The 18,013-nt window shown below is 47.9% G+C and overlaps 1 protein-coding gene across 2 annotated transcripts; it reads right to left on the bottom strand.

Moving 5' to 3' along the window:
- Positions 1 to 13,170: 13,170 nt before the first annotated feature.
- Positions 13,171 to 18,013, bottom strand: MC5R (melanocortin 5 receptor). 2 transcript variants are annotated; one of them, XM_042239121.2, is made up of 2 exons: positions 17,873 to 18,013; positions 13,171 to 16,654 (listed from the first exon to the last, which is right to left on the bottom strand). In XM_042239121.2, exons 1-2 carry the CDS (start codon positions 17,917 to 17,919, stop codon positions 15,652 to 15,654), a joined length of 1,050 nt encoding a protein of 349 aa, XP_042095055.1. In that variant the 5' UTR covers positions 17,920 to 18,013; the 3' UTR covers positions 13,171 to 15,651.

The raw sequence follows: 18,013 nt of genomic DNA, 5'->3' as shown, positions 1-18,013 counted from the left end.
GCTATGACGTAAAGGATTGGGGTGGTAGATGGACTTCTACAGTTGCAAGGCTGCTACATTTCTCTAAAATGATACTACATTAGCTCTAAATATATTATTAGAAGCTAAAGATGTCTATTTAATCCCTAAGTCAACTACTGAAAAAATAATCCAAAGACAGCTAAAAAGTGAATAAAGAAATTAAAATAAAATTCATTTAAAAGTACTCAATAGTCCAAAAGAAGATGTAAAAGTAAGAGCAGTGGAAGAAAACAAAAAGAATGAACATAAAATCTTTAAATGGTAATACTGATTAAAAACATATCAGTAATTATATTAAATATTAATGAACTAGCCATATCAATTAAAAGGCAGAGGTGATCAGAACATATAAAAAGTAAAACACAATTATAGTCTAATAAGAAGAGAATCTCTTTCATTTACAAATACATGTATGTTAAAAGAAGATGGATAGAAACATACCATGTAAAGAATAAGCATAGAAAGGAGCAATCAAACTAGAAGAACAAAACATAAGAAAAAATATTACAAGATAAAAAGTGAGATGCCATAGAAAGGAGCATGCTGTAGAGTTCTCATTCTGGGAAGATAGAGTAGATGTACTTTCCTCGTTCCTTCTGCTAACTACAACTAAAACCACTAGAAGTGAGGCATAAGACAAACATACAGTTTTGAAAGATGGTGAGAAAAGAAATCAGCTAGATATTGTTGGGACCCAATGAACAATGATGGTTGTTGTAAACAATGCTGGTTGTTGTTGTTATTTATATTTCTCTCTGCCCTGAAATTCCCAGATGTGAGCTGAAGCTAGCAGCTTGAAAGTTCCCGTGTTCATAGGACCAACACACACATACATATCCACAAAGGCCTGATCTCTCTAGTCAAAGGACAAGGAAGAGGACAGGCTAGCAAGAAGGAAAAGTTTAGGTAATATCTGGTCTACTCAAGCAAAAAAACAGAAAAAAACTTATGAGCCAGAGACTTTATCCCTATCAGGCAATAAAGAGCCTCCATCCTCTCCCCTGTGGAGATCACACAGGCATCCTGGACTACTCTTCACCAAGCATCAAGAAAGTGGCATCAGAGTAGGCCTACTGTAGACATTCACCACTGCCCATCTGTAATCAAGCAACCTCCCCCATAACCTGGTATTCACAGATACCACGTCAGAGGCACTAATGAGACACTCTACGCATTCATGCCAGGGTGGCATCTTCAGAATCAAAACTCTTACCCACAGCCAGAATAAATAGAAGGCTCTCCCTAGGTCAGGGGAAGCTAAGTGAAGAACCTGGAATTCTACCATCACCTGGAGGCAGGGCCTCCCTTCTTTCCTTGCTGGCAGCATTAGAAAAAACCAGTAGTCAAGCTCAATACTTATTTATGCCAGAAGGTTTACGTAAAATGTTAAAAATCACATAAAATAATACCCAAAATATCCAGGTTTCAATTCCAATCATTCATCATCCCAAGAACCATGAAACCTCAATTTGAGTGAAAAAAAGATAATCAACAGATGTTAAGAGATGTTAGAATTATTTTTAAAATATATTAAAGCAGTCATCATAAAAACACTTCAATAATGAATTGCAAATACATTTGAAATGAATGAAAAAAAATTCCACAAAAAAGATGTAAAGAACCATATGAAATTTTTAGAACTGAAAAGTAAAATAACCAAATTTTTTAAAAGCTCAACACGATGAACCCAACAGTAGACTGTAAGAGATAGGAGAAACAACCTGATAACTTTCATATAGAAAAATAGAAACTACCCAATCTGAACAAGAGAGAAAAATAGACTGAAAATAAGTGAACAGAGCCTCAGAGATTTGTGGGGCCATAGTTAAAGATCTAAAATTCATGTCAAAGAACTGGAAAAGGAGAAAAAAGGGGGCCTGAGAAGTGCTTGAAAAATAATGGATGAAAACTCCCTATGTAACAAAACACATAAGCCAACAGATTCAAGAAGTAGAGCAAATCCCAAACAAGATAAACCTAAAGTAACCCACACCAAGACAAATCACAGTCAATCTTCTATAAAACTAAAGGCGGAAGGAAGGGAGGGAGGGATGGAGGAGGGAAGAAAATGGAAGGAAGGAAGGAGAAAAGAAAAGGAGGAAGGTCTTGAAAGCAGCAAGGGAGAAATATTTCACCTATTAGGAAAAAAAAAACAATTTGAGTGATAAGAATTACTAATCAGAAAAAGTTAGACGTCAAAAGGAACAGCACAATATTTTTTAACTTTTGGTGGGCGGGCAGGGAGAAACTCTCAGCCCAGAATCCTACATCCAGCAAAAATATCCTTTAGGAATGAAGGCAAAATCAACACAGTCTCCATTTAAGGAACACTATGACAATTTGTCACCAGTAAATCTGGAATAATGGCTGAAGTTCTCTAAACAGAAGGAAATGATAAAATAGGGTATCCTGGAAAACTAGAAGTAAGAAAAATGGAAGGAGTAAAAATAGGGGCATGTACAATAGATTTTCCTTCTCCTCTAGACTTTTCTGCCTCATGGATCCAGTATTTCAGTTATATTTTACAATACTCTGATGTTGAAATTATAATTTTATTTCTTTTTAACTAACTTTAATTTCTAATTGCATGATTACCGTGTTTACTGTCTAATATACCCAGTGTAACCATTTAATCTGGTTCTTTGCAGACAGATTTATTTCAATTCACTGCTTTATCCATCATTGCACCATCAGACTCCGGGTTCACACCTGGGCCCTGCCTCCAACCAGTAGGTTTCAGGGCATCCTGGAGGAGGGCGTCTGCCCACAGCACTTAGCTAGAGCCGACTGACATCCTGGGCCCTCTGGTCTGTGTCCCTGTGGCTTGCCCACAACTTCAGTTGTCAGTCCCCTGCTCAGCCCCTGGCAGCCCACTTCACTCTCACTGAGAATCAGTCATCATTTCCCAGAAGCCCCAGCAAAGTGACCCAAAGTGGCTTGGGATCCTGCCTCTGCAGGGAAGCTGTGATGGTGCCCCCCTCCCTCACCACCTGCAAGGCCAGAGGACAGGCCCCCAGGCCCACATTGAAGCCACAACACCTCTTCGTCAGCCTCTGGGTCTCAAGGCCTCCCATTCAAACAAGACAGGCAAGCCACTTCTGGCAATGAAATCCCTTCGCATTCCTTTCAAAAGCCATTATTACCACCACTATTGATCTGACAGAATTTTCCGGCTGACATTTACAGCAAAGGTCATCCAGTGAGCAGGCTGTCTTCCGTACCTCGTCTCCTCAGCTTTGCCCCTTGGATGACTCACCTAAACACCAGCTGCAATTATCCCTTATCCTTGGCCCCTGTGTGAGGCCCACTGCAGTCACTCTTCCCTCCCCAGGCTGCTTGCTCTGCTCTCTGCAGGGAAAGCAGCCCATCACAATCACCAGTTCATCCCGCCCACTCGCTACACTGGACCCATGAGGAGAAACGTCCGCTTAAAACCAGTGGACTGCTCAGAAGTGGGAAGAAAACTGGCTTTCCCTGGGACACACATCGTCTGTCTGTCTCTGCCTTCCTCCTCCCTGAAGGCCAAACCTGGGCTAACTGGACCTCACCAGATCATTTGCTGATGAACAGCTGTGTCTGGAATCCTTGCTATAATATCCATCACTTCACAGTTTTCTATCAAATTCTTTCAGGTTTTACTGTATTTACACACCTACTCTGACAGAGGGGAACTATTTCACAGTGTAAGAAACTGCATCTTACAGATGAGAATACTGAAGCTCAGGGAACCGTTGCTGAGCACAGGAGGGCTTAGGATTGGTGGGCAACAGGTGTGGAGTCCAGTCGTCCAGCCTGGGTCTCCTCTCAGCGGCATTTGGACCCCAGGGAGACCAGCTTTCTCTGGATTGCTTTTTTGCTATTGTTTTCTTTTTTTTCCTACAAATTCAAGGGAGTATATTCAACCTTTGACCTTCTTTGACCTTCTTTGTCACATTTTAAAAAACTGTGTTCTCCTCACCCAGGAACTTGGCATGGGGGTGGGGGACAGGTGGGAATACTACTGTTCTGTCTGGTGTGCTGACTTCTCACCTATTTCCTGTGAAAGAAAGGTTTCTGCCACTTTAAGGGGGGGGGGGGTCGGGGAAAGGCAGGGATAGTAGGCATGAAAGAAAACAGGTGATTCAGGATTTTCTTAATCAATGTTTTCTACATCTCTAACTTCAAAGTCTGAGGAGGAGGAGGAGAAGTAGTTTAGTCTAAGTCGTTTCTGACTCTTGCAACCCCACAGGCTGTAGCCCACCCGGCTCCTCTGTCCATGGGATTCTCCAGGCAAGAATAAGGGAGTGGCTTGACATTTCCTCCTCCAGGGCATCTTCCCGACCCCGGAATCAAACCGGGTTCTCCTGCATTGCAGGCAGATTCTTTACCCACTATAAGCTAAAAGTCTGAGAGTGAACCAGTAATAACAACAAAGAGTTGCCTAAAAATCAGTGCTTTGGCACCCCTCTCTCGTTCTCCATTTTCAGCCCTAGCAGAGAACACAGAAAGCAAGAAAGAAGGGGAGCGGAGTAAGCAAGCGCTCAGTACATAGCTTGAGTCACAGCGGTGAAAACAACTTAGTTCATCAGAACTGGTAGAAAGTTCCCAGCCGCCTCATCTTACCTTCAGGTGTCCAAACATATCAAGCATATTTCCAGATGAAACCAACCCAGACGTCTTTAAGTCAACATAAAAAAAAAAGAAAAAAGAAAAAACAGAAAATAGTAGTTCTCTGAGTATCTATGGGCTCTGCCGGGAACAACCGGCTGCTCCTCCGGCGAGGGGGAGGCGCCTCGCGTGGCCGGGCCAGGCCCTGGCGCCCGCTCACCTGCGCATTTCGCGCGGTCCAGGCGCGCCGGTCCGCCGCCCCAACCAGGGCGTCTGCGCTGGGCCCAGGTCCCAGGAACAGGGCGCGTGGCTTTGGTGGGCCGCTCTGCTGCCTCCTTCCCCTGTGGCACCGGCACCACAGGTGGAGTGGGAGGCCGCGGAAAGAGACACCAGCCGCATTAGCAGCATCTCTGGCCCTCGATACCTTGACGTCTGTGGAGCAACTTGGAGGCGGTTTTCTACACAGAGGAGCCTCAGAACTTCACTTCAGAGCCACGTGGGCAGCAGACACGTGCACAACCCCCTCAACTCACCTGCCGCACCCAGGCAGGTCATTCTAGAACCCAGCCTTCCTATCCAGTGGCTCCATCACACCCTGGGACTTGGAGTCCTGCCCTGGTTCCCCAGCGTTTGGCATCTGAGGAGCGAAGAAAGAGAGTTTGAGAAGTAAGCTTGTAGGTAACCTGCCCACATGTCACTGGCTATCCAGGACACATGGCTGCTCCCACCTGCAGAGGAAGCTAGAAAAGTGTATCCAGCAGGGGATGGGGGCAGCTTGGGCAGCATCTATGAGTTCTACAAAGAGAAGTGGACATCAGTGTGGGTGCTGATGTGAGTGTAGATGGGGGTGCAGGAAGGGATGTGGATGTGGCACAGGCCAGATGGCTGGGACCTGCCTGTGTAGTGTGGGAGCAATGTAGGTGCAGGCATGAATATGCTTATGGGGGTGCGTAAGGTAGATTCTTTCCATAAAAAATGATTCATAGCCTTCATTCCTTTTAATCTAAAATATCTTGAGTGTTTTTCTAAGTCATTAAATGCTTCAGAAAGCAAATACTGTAATAACATGTAGTGAAAACATGTACAGAGTCTCTCTCTTATATAGGAAAGTGAAAATATTCGTCTGTTAGTCCCCTGTGGCTCTTTGCAACTCCATGGACTATAGCCCACCAGGCTCTCTGTCCATGGGACTCTCCAGGCAAGTGGAATGGGTAGCTATTCCCTTCTTCAGGGGATCTTCCCAACCCAGCGATGGAACCTGGGTCTCCAGTATTGCAGGCAGATTCTTTACCGCCTGAACCACCAGGAAACAGGAGAAGACCCTACTTGTTTAAGGCCTAAGGTTCCTCCTACCTGGCCTGCCCAACCCAGGTATCACGATGGTGGCACTAATGTTGGTGAGGTCCTCCTGGGTCACAAACTTAATCGACCTGACTCGGAATTTATGAGGTCAGCAAGAAGATTGGGGCTTCCCAATCTTCAGTGGTAAAGAACCTGCCTGCCAATGCTGGAGATGCTGGAGAGGTGAGTTCGATCCCTGGGTCTGGAAAATCCCCTGGAGAAGGAAATGGCAAACCACTCCAGGATTTTTGCCTGGAAAATCCCATGGGCTATAGCCCATGGGGTCGTGAAGAGTCGGACACAACTGAGCATTCAAGCACAAGATTAGTTTAACAGAAAATAATCCTACGAAACACACTGAGGATGTACAGGTCTCCACCAGGTGGGGAGGGTGAAACATGGATGTCCCAAGGAAGCAAAAGCCTGGAGGCCAGGGACAGAAAACACAATTCCAGCCCAGGAGCAAGAGCCCAAAGTTCAGGGACAGAAGGACACGACCAAGGGTGGAGTGGCCGACCATGAGCTGTCACGGAATCCGGTGAGGATTTCTGAGATGTGTAGGGAAGTTTCTGGGACCTGCTGGTGTGCTGCTGTGGGGTGAGCCGTTTGGAGGTGGGAAAGCGAGAAATGCGGGAGCCAGTTTGTTACCAATGGGTGTGAACAAGGAGTGGAAGCATATCCTGGACCACTATCTCTGCAGACACGAGGCTACAGCCTGATTCCCCGCTGCAGCCAGCCAGTCCCCTGGGTCCAGTTGGTGGGTGGCTGTGAATCTTCTAAAGCACCCCTTACCCCAAATTTCCCCAAGGGAGCCACCAGCGCCCTCACCACCGACAGCGTCAAGCACTAAGGAAGAAAGAGAAGAGACAGAAATACAAGAGAACAGGGCAAATGTTTGTCAGAGGAGACCAGGAGCTCCTTCATCAGCTTCGAACCCAGGGTACCAGGGCCGCATTCCCCCTTCCCAGCATACCTACCGCCTGGCTTTGCCCTTGGCCACCACCCATCCCACTCCTGCTTCAGCTTTTATATATCTCTCTGGGCTTCTGCCTCCTCTTGGGTAAGAATGGTAATGTTTAACTCTTATTTAAGGAGACTGGGGATTAAAAAAAAAAAAAAAAAGACAACTCTTTAAAAGACAAAGAGCACTGCCATTTGCACTCAAAGTATTGTTGAGCAGCTTTGGAGCACTGAGGCTTCCGGAGAACTCCCCTGGGGTTTACTTTAGCTCCCTGACCGGCTGGTCAGAGGGTGGGATGAAAAGTGGAACTGTGGGCTTCCCTGGTGGCTCAGAGATTAAAGCGTCTGCCTGCAATGCAGGAAACCTGGGTTCAATCCCTGGATCGGGAAGATCCCCTGGAGAAGGAAATGGCAACCCACTCCAGTATTCTTGCCTGGAGAATCCCATGGACGGAGGAGCCTGGTAGGCTATAGAACACAGGGTCACAAAGAATCAAATGCAACTGAACAACTTTCTTTCAATTCTGAGACATGTTCACTGCCAACTGCGGGCAGAAAGAAATGTCTGAAATTAGAAGGGCCACTCACCTCTGAACCGTTGGGGGAGGGGACACTTCAGGGACCCTGCCCTCTCCTCTGCCCTGGGTTATGGTCTTTGAACTGACCATGGCTTTGCTCACTCTAGTCAGGAGTCAGGACAAGAAAAAGGCCAACAGAAGCATGATCAAGGGGCCAGGGTGAGGCAAGGTTCCTGCCCCCCTTCATGGTGGCAAAACTCTCATCCAGGGAATAGCCATGCGCTTGTGCTAGAACCACGGTTAGGCGGTGTCCTGCCTTTCTGCTTTGCACAGGAAGCTAGTCCTGCTGGCCCCAAAAGCAGCTCAAATCGATTTCTCATTCAAGTATCTATCTCCATTTCTTCCTGAAAATCCATGGAAATGACCGACAAAAAGTATAAAGGGGAAGGAATTCACAAAGGTACTAAAAACAGGTTGGGAGAGGATGTTTCTGTAAGGCCTGCTTTCTACCCTGTCATTCCCAGTGATTGTGTCCAGCTCTGCCCACGTAGTCAGGGCTGCTGTAAAGTGAAGCAAAGAAGCCCCTTGTGGATGAGGCTCCCTCCATGACTCACACCCTCCACTCCAATGCACACATGACCACCAAGGACAAAGCCCACGTGTGGGAAACACAGTTGTCTTTTCCTTAGAACTAGAAAGTTCATTTGTTCTCCCAGTGAGCCCAGTGATGCAAGGAAAAAAGGAAGGGAGGGTAAGTAAGAAGGGAAGGGACAGATGCAGGATGTTGGGATCTAAAAGGTCTCTGGAAAAGGACAGTTAAGAGTCGCTCTCAATCAGAGGCCAGAAAGTGGAAGTCACTCAGTCGTCTCCAACTCTTTGTAACTCCATGGGCTATACAGTCCATGGAATTCTCCAGGCCAGAACACTGGAGTGGGTAGCCATTCCCTTCTCCAGGGGATCTTCCCAACCTAGGGATCAAACCCAGGTCTCCTGCACTGCACAGATTCTTTACTGTCTGAGCCACCAGGGAAGCCCAGAGGCCATAAACCTTGCCAAAATCTCAAGGAACCTATGGTAGGCAATAGGAGCAATAATGGCAAACTGGAATTCGAGTCCCTCATCTCACACGCTAGTAAAGTAATGCTCAAAATTCTCCAAGCCAGGCTGCAGCAATACATGAACCATGAACTTCCAGATTTTCAAGCTGGATTTAGAAAAGGCAGAGGAACCAGAGATCAAATTGCCAACATCTGCTGGATCATCGAAAAAGCGAGAGTTTCAGAAAAACATCTATTTCTGCTTTGTTGACTATGCCAAAGCCTTTGACTGTGTGGATCACAAGAAACTGTGGAAAATTCTGAAAGAGTTGGGAATACCAGACCACCTGACCTGCCTCTTGAGAAACCTGTATGCAGGTCAGGAAGCACCAGTTAGAACTGGACATGGAACAACAGACTGGTTCCAAATAGGAAAAGGAGTACGTTGAGGCTGTATATTGTCACCCTGCTTATTTACCTTCTATGCAGAGTACATCATGAGAAACGCTGGGCTGGAAGAAGCACAGGCTGGAATCAAGATTGCTGGGAGAAATATCAATAACCTCAGATATGCAGATGACACCACCCTTATGGCAGAAAGTGAAGAGGAACTAAAAGCCTCTTGATGAAAGTGAAAGAGGAGAGTGGAAAAGTTGGCTTAAAGCTCAACATTCAGAAAATGAAGATCATGGCATCTGGTCCCATCACTTCATGGCAAATAGATGGGGAAACAGTGGAAACAATGTCAGACTTTATTTTGGGGGGCTCCAAGATCACTGCTGATGGTGACTGCAGCCATGAAATTAAAAGAGGCTTACTCCTTGGAAGAAAAGTTATGACCAACCTAGACAGCATATTTAAAAGCAGAGACATTACTTTGCCAACAAAGGTCTGTCTAGTCAAAACTATGGTTTTTCCAATGGTCATGTATGGATGTGAGAGTTGGACTGTGAAGAAGGCTGAGCGCCGTTTTTGAACTGCGGTGTTGGAGAAGACTCTTGAGAGTCCCTTGGACTGCAAGGAGATCCACCCAGTCCATCCTAAAGGAGATCAGTCCTGGGATTTCTTTGGAAGGAATGATGCTAAAGCTGAAACTCCAGTACTTTGGCCACCTCATGCGAAGAGTTGACTCATTGGAAAAGACTCTGATGCTGGGACCGCTTGGGGGCAGGAGGAGAAGGGGACGACAGAGGATGAGATGGCTGGATGGCATCACTGACTCGATGGATGTGAGTCTGAGTGAACTCCGGGAGTTGGTGTTAGACAGGGAGGCCTGGCGTGCTGCGATCCATGGGGTCGCAAAGAGTCGGACACGACTGAGCAACTGAACTGAACTGAATTAATATAAATTTTGGTAGTTAGTTGGGTATCAGACAGAGACCCCTCCTTCAGCCTGACTTCCTGCTCACACCTAGTCCAGGCCCTCGGGCCATACCCACCTAACTGTGACTCCTCCCCTCTGCCCCACTGCCCCTGGCAGTCACTTGAATTTGCCCTCACACTCATTGACAAGCCATGTATTTTTAAAGAGAGACGAGAAAGAAAAACTTTCAGTGTCTCCCTAGGGAGACTAAAACAGTGTAAAATAGATACTTCTCGGCCTTCAAGGCCCACATAATCCCCCCCTCTATAATTTCCAGCACACTTGAGTGGCTTTCCTCTTCTACCTTATTCCCTCAGCTCTTTTTTCTTCATCTTAGTTGCTCAGTCGTGTCCGACTCTTTTCGACCCCATGGATTGTAAGCTGCCAGGCTCCTCTGCCCATGGGATTTTCCAGGCAAGAATACTGGAGTGGGTTGGCATTTCCTTCTCCATGGCATCTTCCCAACCCAGGGATCAAACCCAGGTCTCCCTCATTGCAGGCAGACTCTACCACCTGAGCCACCAGGAAGCTCTTCGGCTAGATCTAGTCATGCTGTTTCACCACAAACCCAAGTAGCTCCCCATCCCTTGCCCCCTCTTCTCCACAGCGGTGCAGACCCGCCCCATCCTGCAAGGCCTTACGTAACATGCCTGCGGACAGATCACCTCCCCTGACTTTACTAGCTCTCGTGTTCCCTCCCTCAATTGTTACACAACAGAAGGTGGAAGGAGGCTAACCCTCGGGGGCTCTTCCAGCCTCGGCCCTCGTGTGCCCGAGAGCCCCACACCCACCTGTGGGAGTCAGTCCTGCCGAGGGGAGCACACAGCCCGGCCCCACAGACGGATGTGTTTCCACATAGCACCTTGCAGGTCCCCAGCGCCAGCCCACTTCTGACACAACGGGCCTGGGGGCAGCCTCTGAGCCAGGACGGCACCCCTCCCATGTCACACACCCGCCGGAACTCCAGCTGTCCCTTCTAGAAAGTCACACAGAACTCGGACACATTTTACTTACTAGAGTGTGCGCTTATGACTCAGAGGCAGCAGCTGAAAGAGACTAGGAGGGCAAGGTGTGTGGGAGGGGGCTGGAGCTCCCATGCCCTCCAGGTGCCTCCAGGTCTCCAGGTGTTCTGCATCCCAGAAGCTCTCAGAACCCTGTCCAATAGGGGGTTATGGAGGCTTCTCGACACAGGAGTGATTGATTTAAACCATGGCCCTCAGCAGCTGAACTCCATCTCCATCTGCTTTCCCCTCCCTGATGGTGGGAGAGGGGATAGGGATGAGACTGAAAGTCCTAACCTCTAACCTGTGACTGATTCCTCTTAGATGATTCCAGCTCCTTTAGTTCAGTTCAGTTCAGACGCTCAGTCGCTCAGTCGTTTCCCACTCTTTGCGACCCCATGAATTGCAGCACACCCCTCATCAACATAACAAAAGACACATTAATTGATCTCAAGGCTTAGTAAATTCCGAGAGTTCCGAGAGCCCTGTGCCACGAATGGTGACAAAAAAACAGATACATATTTCCTGTTATACATCACAGTAACTTTGTGCTACACAAGTTCATTTGTAGTTACACAGAGTGCACTTGCCCTTGCAAGTGCCTGTTAGAGTGGTTCTTGGCCTGTCAGCTTCTCGAGGGCAAGGCACTGACCAGCCACACTCCTGGCTTTGTGAGAGGTACTGCTTACCCCCGTTCAGCTCACCCCTTCCAGGGCCATAGTAGGGTTGATTTCTCCAGCTCGCTTTGATGTTGGGTCACAGATGGTGAACGTGTGAGCAGAAATAGGAACTCACATCTGTGTGTCAGGATGGGGCTTCTATCGTCCTATGTCCCAAGTAACTAGGAGACTCCTTGCTAATTTGTGCTCAATACATAACATGATGAAAACTAAACCTTTGTTAAGATGCTGAGACTTGGGAGTTGTTTCTTCTGCAGAATAACCTTGGTTCTCTAAGTGGGAGTCTTTGACCAACAGCATCTAAGAGGTTATTCAAAAGGTGAAATCTCAGTTCCTGCTCCAGGCCCACCAGATAAGTATGGAAATTGTTACTTCAAAGTGGCTGTATCAAAACCAAAAAGGGTGCTCAGAGAGCATGGAGGACAGGTGCCTATTATGTGGGGGCAGAGAGCTTGGCTGATGGATGATCTACACAGTCAAACAAGGACAGGTGGGAATAGGGGTCATGTGCACTGGCTACAGTTGGCTGTATTTGATGAGATCCTCCAAGGAGATGAGCTACAGAGACAGTGACCTGAATACCAGCAGGAGTGAAAGGGACTCCAGATGAGAGCACAACAGTGAAAACGCACCTAACACCCTGTAACTGCCGGCCTGAAAATAGTTAGGATGATAGGTTTTATCTCATGTGTATTTTACCACACGTGTATAAATAAACAAATATGATTCATCAATGATGCATCTAAAACCATCTTTAAAAAAATTTTTTTCAGGAGAATCCGAAGTCAGGGCTTGAGAGTGGGGAGATACAGCTTTTTAGACTCAATAAGTAAAAGTAAGCAAGTTGAATAAGTAAATCAGTTAAATCTCAGATGTGGCACAGGATTAAATCAAGGGGGTGGCTTTCACCACCATCACAAATCCTCTGAGTGGTTCCAAGGCAGCTGTCAGTGTAAAGTGCTCAGAGTTTATCAGAAAGATCCAGTAAGTCTTTCAGCAGGGCAAAATGGCTCAGGAAAAAGAAACTAAAAGCATGACTCCCTCTGAGTTGGATAGACTCAAGCATACATATTTAAGATGAGAGCAAGAACAAGTCTTGGGGGCAAAAAGGAGAGATGTACAGCAAGCCTGGAAAATAAACAAGCCAAGGTGGGTCCTGAACAGTGGGGCTGCACTGGCCACAGGCTACCACTGAGCCCTGGGCAGGTGAGCCGAGTCTCCCACTCACTGCACCTGGGAGGGGCTCATGTCTGTGTGGCCCCTCTTCCACCATCATTACACTGGGAAAAATATCGGATAAGGTGGCCTTTCAGTTTATTGGTCTCCAGATCAAGAGGAGCGACATCTGGGCCCGATGTAGAGACTACCTAGCGTTTTAGAGTTATTCCCTCCCTGGAAATCTCAACACACACCAGCCACCCACCTGTGAGAACTCAGCCACAGCCCTCGTTCCACAGCACACACAATCCGTGCCTCCTGAATTCACATTCAGTTGTAGGTAGCACCTTGGACTTTGGACACTGCTTCTACAAGTCTTGAAATAATTCATGCCCCCCAAACTGTAATGGCAGAGATCCCTGAATGGCACTTTCTCTACCATCCTACTGAGAACAGATAATAACACCAAAATACTTCCTGAAAGACAGAATTCTGGACAGGATATAATGTCATGTGTACAATTTTATTACCAGGAGTTAAATTGTTTTGAACTGATAAATGACCATCCTATAGGCGATAAATACCATCAAGAAAACACCATCACACCTCACCAGTGAATATCCCTCCTCATTTTGCAGCAGCTGCTGACAGATAGAAGACCCAAGACCCTCTGATTATCAGAGGTCAGAATGGCCAGTTAAAACAGGTGGTCTGGTCCTTCCATTTTATTAACCTTTTTTGAACACATGTTTTTACATCAAATAAAGTTGCTACAAAAGCAGAAATAGTTAATATACAATAGCGTACAACAGTTCTGTGGATATTTTTTGGTCTGGGGGCTGTGGGCTGGGATTCCAGGCTCATTTACAGATATTTACTGAGTCTCTGCATTCCGGTTACTTCTTCCAAGTGAAGACTCGTCAGAACACTTGGCTATTTCTGCACTACTTATACAGAGATTACAAGACCTTTGAGCATTTCCTCAAGGACCTTTGTAGAGAAGGTCAGACCTTGTCTGCAGCCAGAATCCACCTAGAACAGTGAGTCAGCCTGATGAGAGTGAGTCCCCAGCAGAGCCACAGGGCAAACCACGAGGGCTGAAGTGTGATCTGCCTATAGGATCGTGGCCCTGGTGACCTCAGTTAGCACTCTGAGAGTGCTGGCGGGCAGCAGGCTAAGTACGCATGTGGTTAGCAACAACGACAAACAACAACTGAGCACCAGAAACTGCTGTGGCAACAGGGCCCCCGAGGTGAGTCGGGCAGCAAGAAGCCCATGTTCCTGGAGCCGGGGATCCTGACACGACCCACGTAACTTGCACTGGTGGTTCCCAGAACAGTCATATGGAGCTCACTCATGCCAGTGGGTATACCTGGGAATGTCAGCTAAAAGGACAGGATGCATTTGAAGGGTTAGTTGCCTCCTTAAACCTCAACTGTCAACAACCCGCTAATTTGCCCTTTCTAGAAGATTCGTATGTTTTATGCACTTTCCTACTTGAGCTGGCACCATTTTTCTCAGGACTCTGAGCTGCTGAGTGGGGGTCGTGTCTATAGGTTGTGCTTGTGCATGGCACCCAGGGAGGTCTTCTGGTCAATAGACCCTCACACTCACCACTCTGTGACCCTAGTGGGCCACTGCTTGTTTACATATATTCCTTCACTGGGGACAGTCTAGACATGAATATCCACAACAAAAGAGAAGCTATTCACATCAAAGACAAGAGAATGGAATTCAGAGCCATAAGAACCAAGCCCTTCAGATGAGAGCCCTGGGACACAGAGGTTAGAGCCATGCCAAGGCCCACACCTGCTCTGTGGCCAGGCAGGCCTCCTGGCTTCCAGACCACTGCTTTGACAGACCTCTGCATCCTCTCCTAGCACCACCCATCTGCAACCTTCCTTTAAAATAAACAGACAATCTCTAGGGTGCTTTCCAAGTTTCAAGTGTTCTCACGCTTTCTCATGCTTGCCCTGTGGGGTCAGCACAGATGCAACCTGAATTGATATGATTAGGGGCAGACTTAGGACTGAACTCCACTTTCCTAGTCCATTCTGCACTGGAAAAGATTTGACTTAGCGGGGCTAGTGCTGGGCACCTGGACTTCTGGAGTCAGACAGCAAACTGCAGATGGTACAGGGACGGGGCTTCATACTCCAAGACAGACCCCGTCAGAGAAGATCAAAGATAGCTTGCCTGCGGGGTGTGTTCATGGCAGGTACCTCGGGGCCTCCCATGCCCCCAAAACATTCACTTGGAAATTCCGGACCGAGTCAGAATAAGACAGTAAGAAAGAGTCACAAAGATGTTCATGCCATGTAAGGGAAAGTTTGTGGCAAGAGGTTTTCTGTCTAGATTAGTGCAAAAACATGACTGACAGAAATATAATTAAAGAAATGTCATCCCTGTACAATCATGGACACAAGCCATGAAACCAGGAGTTCAGGAAAGGAGAGCTGTGGAAAATTCCCACAGCAAATAGACAGAAATTTTCAAATGGAAACAATCTAACCGCTCTACTTTGCCCCGAAAAGCACGCCGAACTCCCAGGGGCATCACAGAAAGTTAGGGAACTGCTTCTGGGACAGAAAGTGATCATGCACCGTAGTGTGTTCACAGCTTTTCCCCCAGGTCCAGCCACGCTCATCATACTTAGACTTGCTCATGGAGTGTCACCTCCCCTGAGCACACACTCAGAAGATGGAGGGTGCCGGGGACCCCAGAAGTGGGTGGGAACAGCAGAAAGTGCAGGAGGAAAGCAGGCTGTAAGAAACTGTCACGGGCGTTCTCAAGGCAGAGAAGTGGCACGTGCACCTTTGACCCAATGACTGCCGATCAGGGAAAAGCTGCCTCTTAGACACAGATTCAAGGTGGAGAAAAGATGAAGGGAATGTATGGTGTAATTTCCAGTTCTGACTCCTCCTAACCCACCTTGGCATAAGGGCGATGAAAGAGAGAAGAGCTGCAGAGAGAAGGACTTTTAGTTTAGTACGTGCTCGGGAACCTACAGGGTGTTCTGAAGCCCTGAAAACAAACAATCTCCTTAAAGGTCTTGCGCATCTCTTGGCTGCGGAAGGCGTATATCAGAGGGTCAATCACAGAGTTACACATGATGAGGATGAGGTACATGTTGAAGTGAGACATGAAGCAAGAGCAGTAGAGGTTCTGAGGACACGAAATCATCAGGATGAGGTGGAGGAAGAAGGGGGCCCAGCAGATGATGAAGACGCCCAGCAGCATGGCCAGGGTGATGGCGCCCTTCACGCCAGTCCTCTGCCGCACAGAGCTGTGCCCAGGCAGAGCGGCAATGCGCCGGACATGGGTTCGAGCCAGAAGGAACATGTGGGTGTACAGAGATGCCATGAGGAGCAGCATGGTGAGGAACATGGCGATGAGGCAGACGACCACGTATGTGGACTCGTAGTACACGATGAAGACCGTGCCGCAGCTGGTGCAGAAGGCCCAGATGCCGGCGATGATGGCCCCTGAGCGCCGCCCCGTCATGATGCGCTGGTAGCGCAGGGCGCAGAAGATGGTGACATAGCGGTCCACAGCGATGGCCAGCAGGCTGCACATGGAGGCCACCATGGAGATGCAGATCATGGAGTCGAACACGTTGTCCAGGTGCCGCACGGAGGCATCGGCCATCACCAGGTGCTTGTTGGTGAGCAGGTAGATGGTGATGGTCTCCCAGAAGTTGGACAAGCTCACCAACATGTCGGCCACCGCCAAACTGCCCACGAAGAAGTACATGGGGATGTGCAGGTTCCGGTTCCTCACAATGGCCCCGATGACCAGGATGTTCTCCAGCAGGCTGATCAGGCCCAGGGCCAGGAACACCTCCACCGCGATGCCCATGTCCTCACATGGTGAGGACGCGTTCCTCACACTCAGTCCCGAGAGGTTGCCTTCCGTGGCGTTCAGCCCAAGATCTAAGAAGTGCAGGTGGAATGAGGAGTTCATTGCTCCTCTTCTGAGCAGCTGATCACTGTAAAACAGGTTTTAATTCGTGATCCAGAGGGCTTAACAGTCTACAGAAGTACATGCATGTGGAGAGCAACCACACCATAAGCAACGTGCCCTGTGTGCCTAGAGTCCCTCTAATGTGAAGCCCCCTCCGCCCTTCTCCCCTCCTTCCACAGACCTCCTAGCAGAGTCATCAGACACCCCAGCATGCACAAGACACTTTCAGTCTTGTTCTTGTCATCTTGGTGCCCATGCTTACTCTCAAAAGTGCCACAGCTCACAACCTGCAGAACCTCTCCAGTCTCCTGGTTCCACACACACAGTGACTGCCCCACATTTCCTGAGTGGCCTCTGAGTCCAGAAGGACCTGCAGGTCTCAAGAGAGGCAGACAGGTACCTCCTGTTCATCCTGAAGCCCCAAGGATTCATCCCTACAGTTGTCACTAAGATCATAACCAAGGTGATCAACTAACTTGAGCATAATCACAAATAAAAGTTACTGTCTTCAATTCATAAGTTTAGGTTTCATATACACACTAAAATTGAAGCCCTGAATTAAAATTTCCCTAATTTCTGTGTTTGAAATTCCATGAAGTCAGATTAACAGACAGTTGTATAAGTTCCACAGAAATGAAGTACAGAGAAATGAGGCATTTAGATTTACCAAGAACTAGAGCAAGATTGGAAAAGGCAATGGCAACCCACTCCAGTATTCTTGCCTGGAAAATCCCATGGGTGGAGGAGCCTGATAGGCTGCAGTCCATGGGGTCGCTAAGAGTCGAACACGACTGAGCGACTTCACTATCACTTTTCACTTTCATGCATTGGAGAAGGGAATGGCAACCCACTCCAGTGTTCTTGCCTGGAGAATCCCAGGGACGGAGGAGCCTGGTGGGCTGCTGTCTATGGGGTCACACAGAGTCGGACACCACTGAAGTGACTTAGCAGCAGCAGCAGCAGAGCAAGGTACTTTCCTCCTCTGTTGCCCGATTCCTCTCCTGCAATTTATATTCAAATCTCTGTTTGCCCTCAAACTCAGAGCATATCTAGGGAGAGAGTCACAATTTCTGTCATCACCTCCATCGTCAAGAGTCACTATTATTTGCCTAGTTCGGTTTCAGGAATAACGGCCACCACATTGACGTTTGAGTCCCCAGCCAGCTCTTCTCCACATGCAGGTCAGGCACGGTTTGCATCCATTCAAGCCAACTTGAAGCGAATAGAAAGCATGGCTATTTACCCGTCTCCCCTGTCTCCTTGGCGCGGCTCCTCTTGCACAGCAGCCATGAGGCTGCACTCGGGACCGGGACCGGGGCTCAGCCTGGGCACCAGGGGGAAGTGCCATCCCCGCAGGATGAGGACTGGGTGGCAGAGGCACTGC

Source organism: Ovis aries, chromosome 23 (assembly GCF_016772045.2).
Source record: "Ovis aries strain OAR_USU_Benz2616 breed Rambouillet chromosome 23, ARS-UI_Ramb_v3.0, whole genome shotgun sequence".
NCBI lineage: Eukaryota > Metazoa > Chordata > Mammalia > Artiodactyla > Bovidae > Ovis > Ovis aries.
This window is presented reverse-complemented; position numbering and strand designations above follow the sequence as displayed.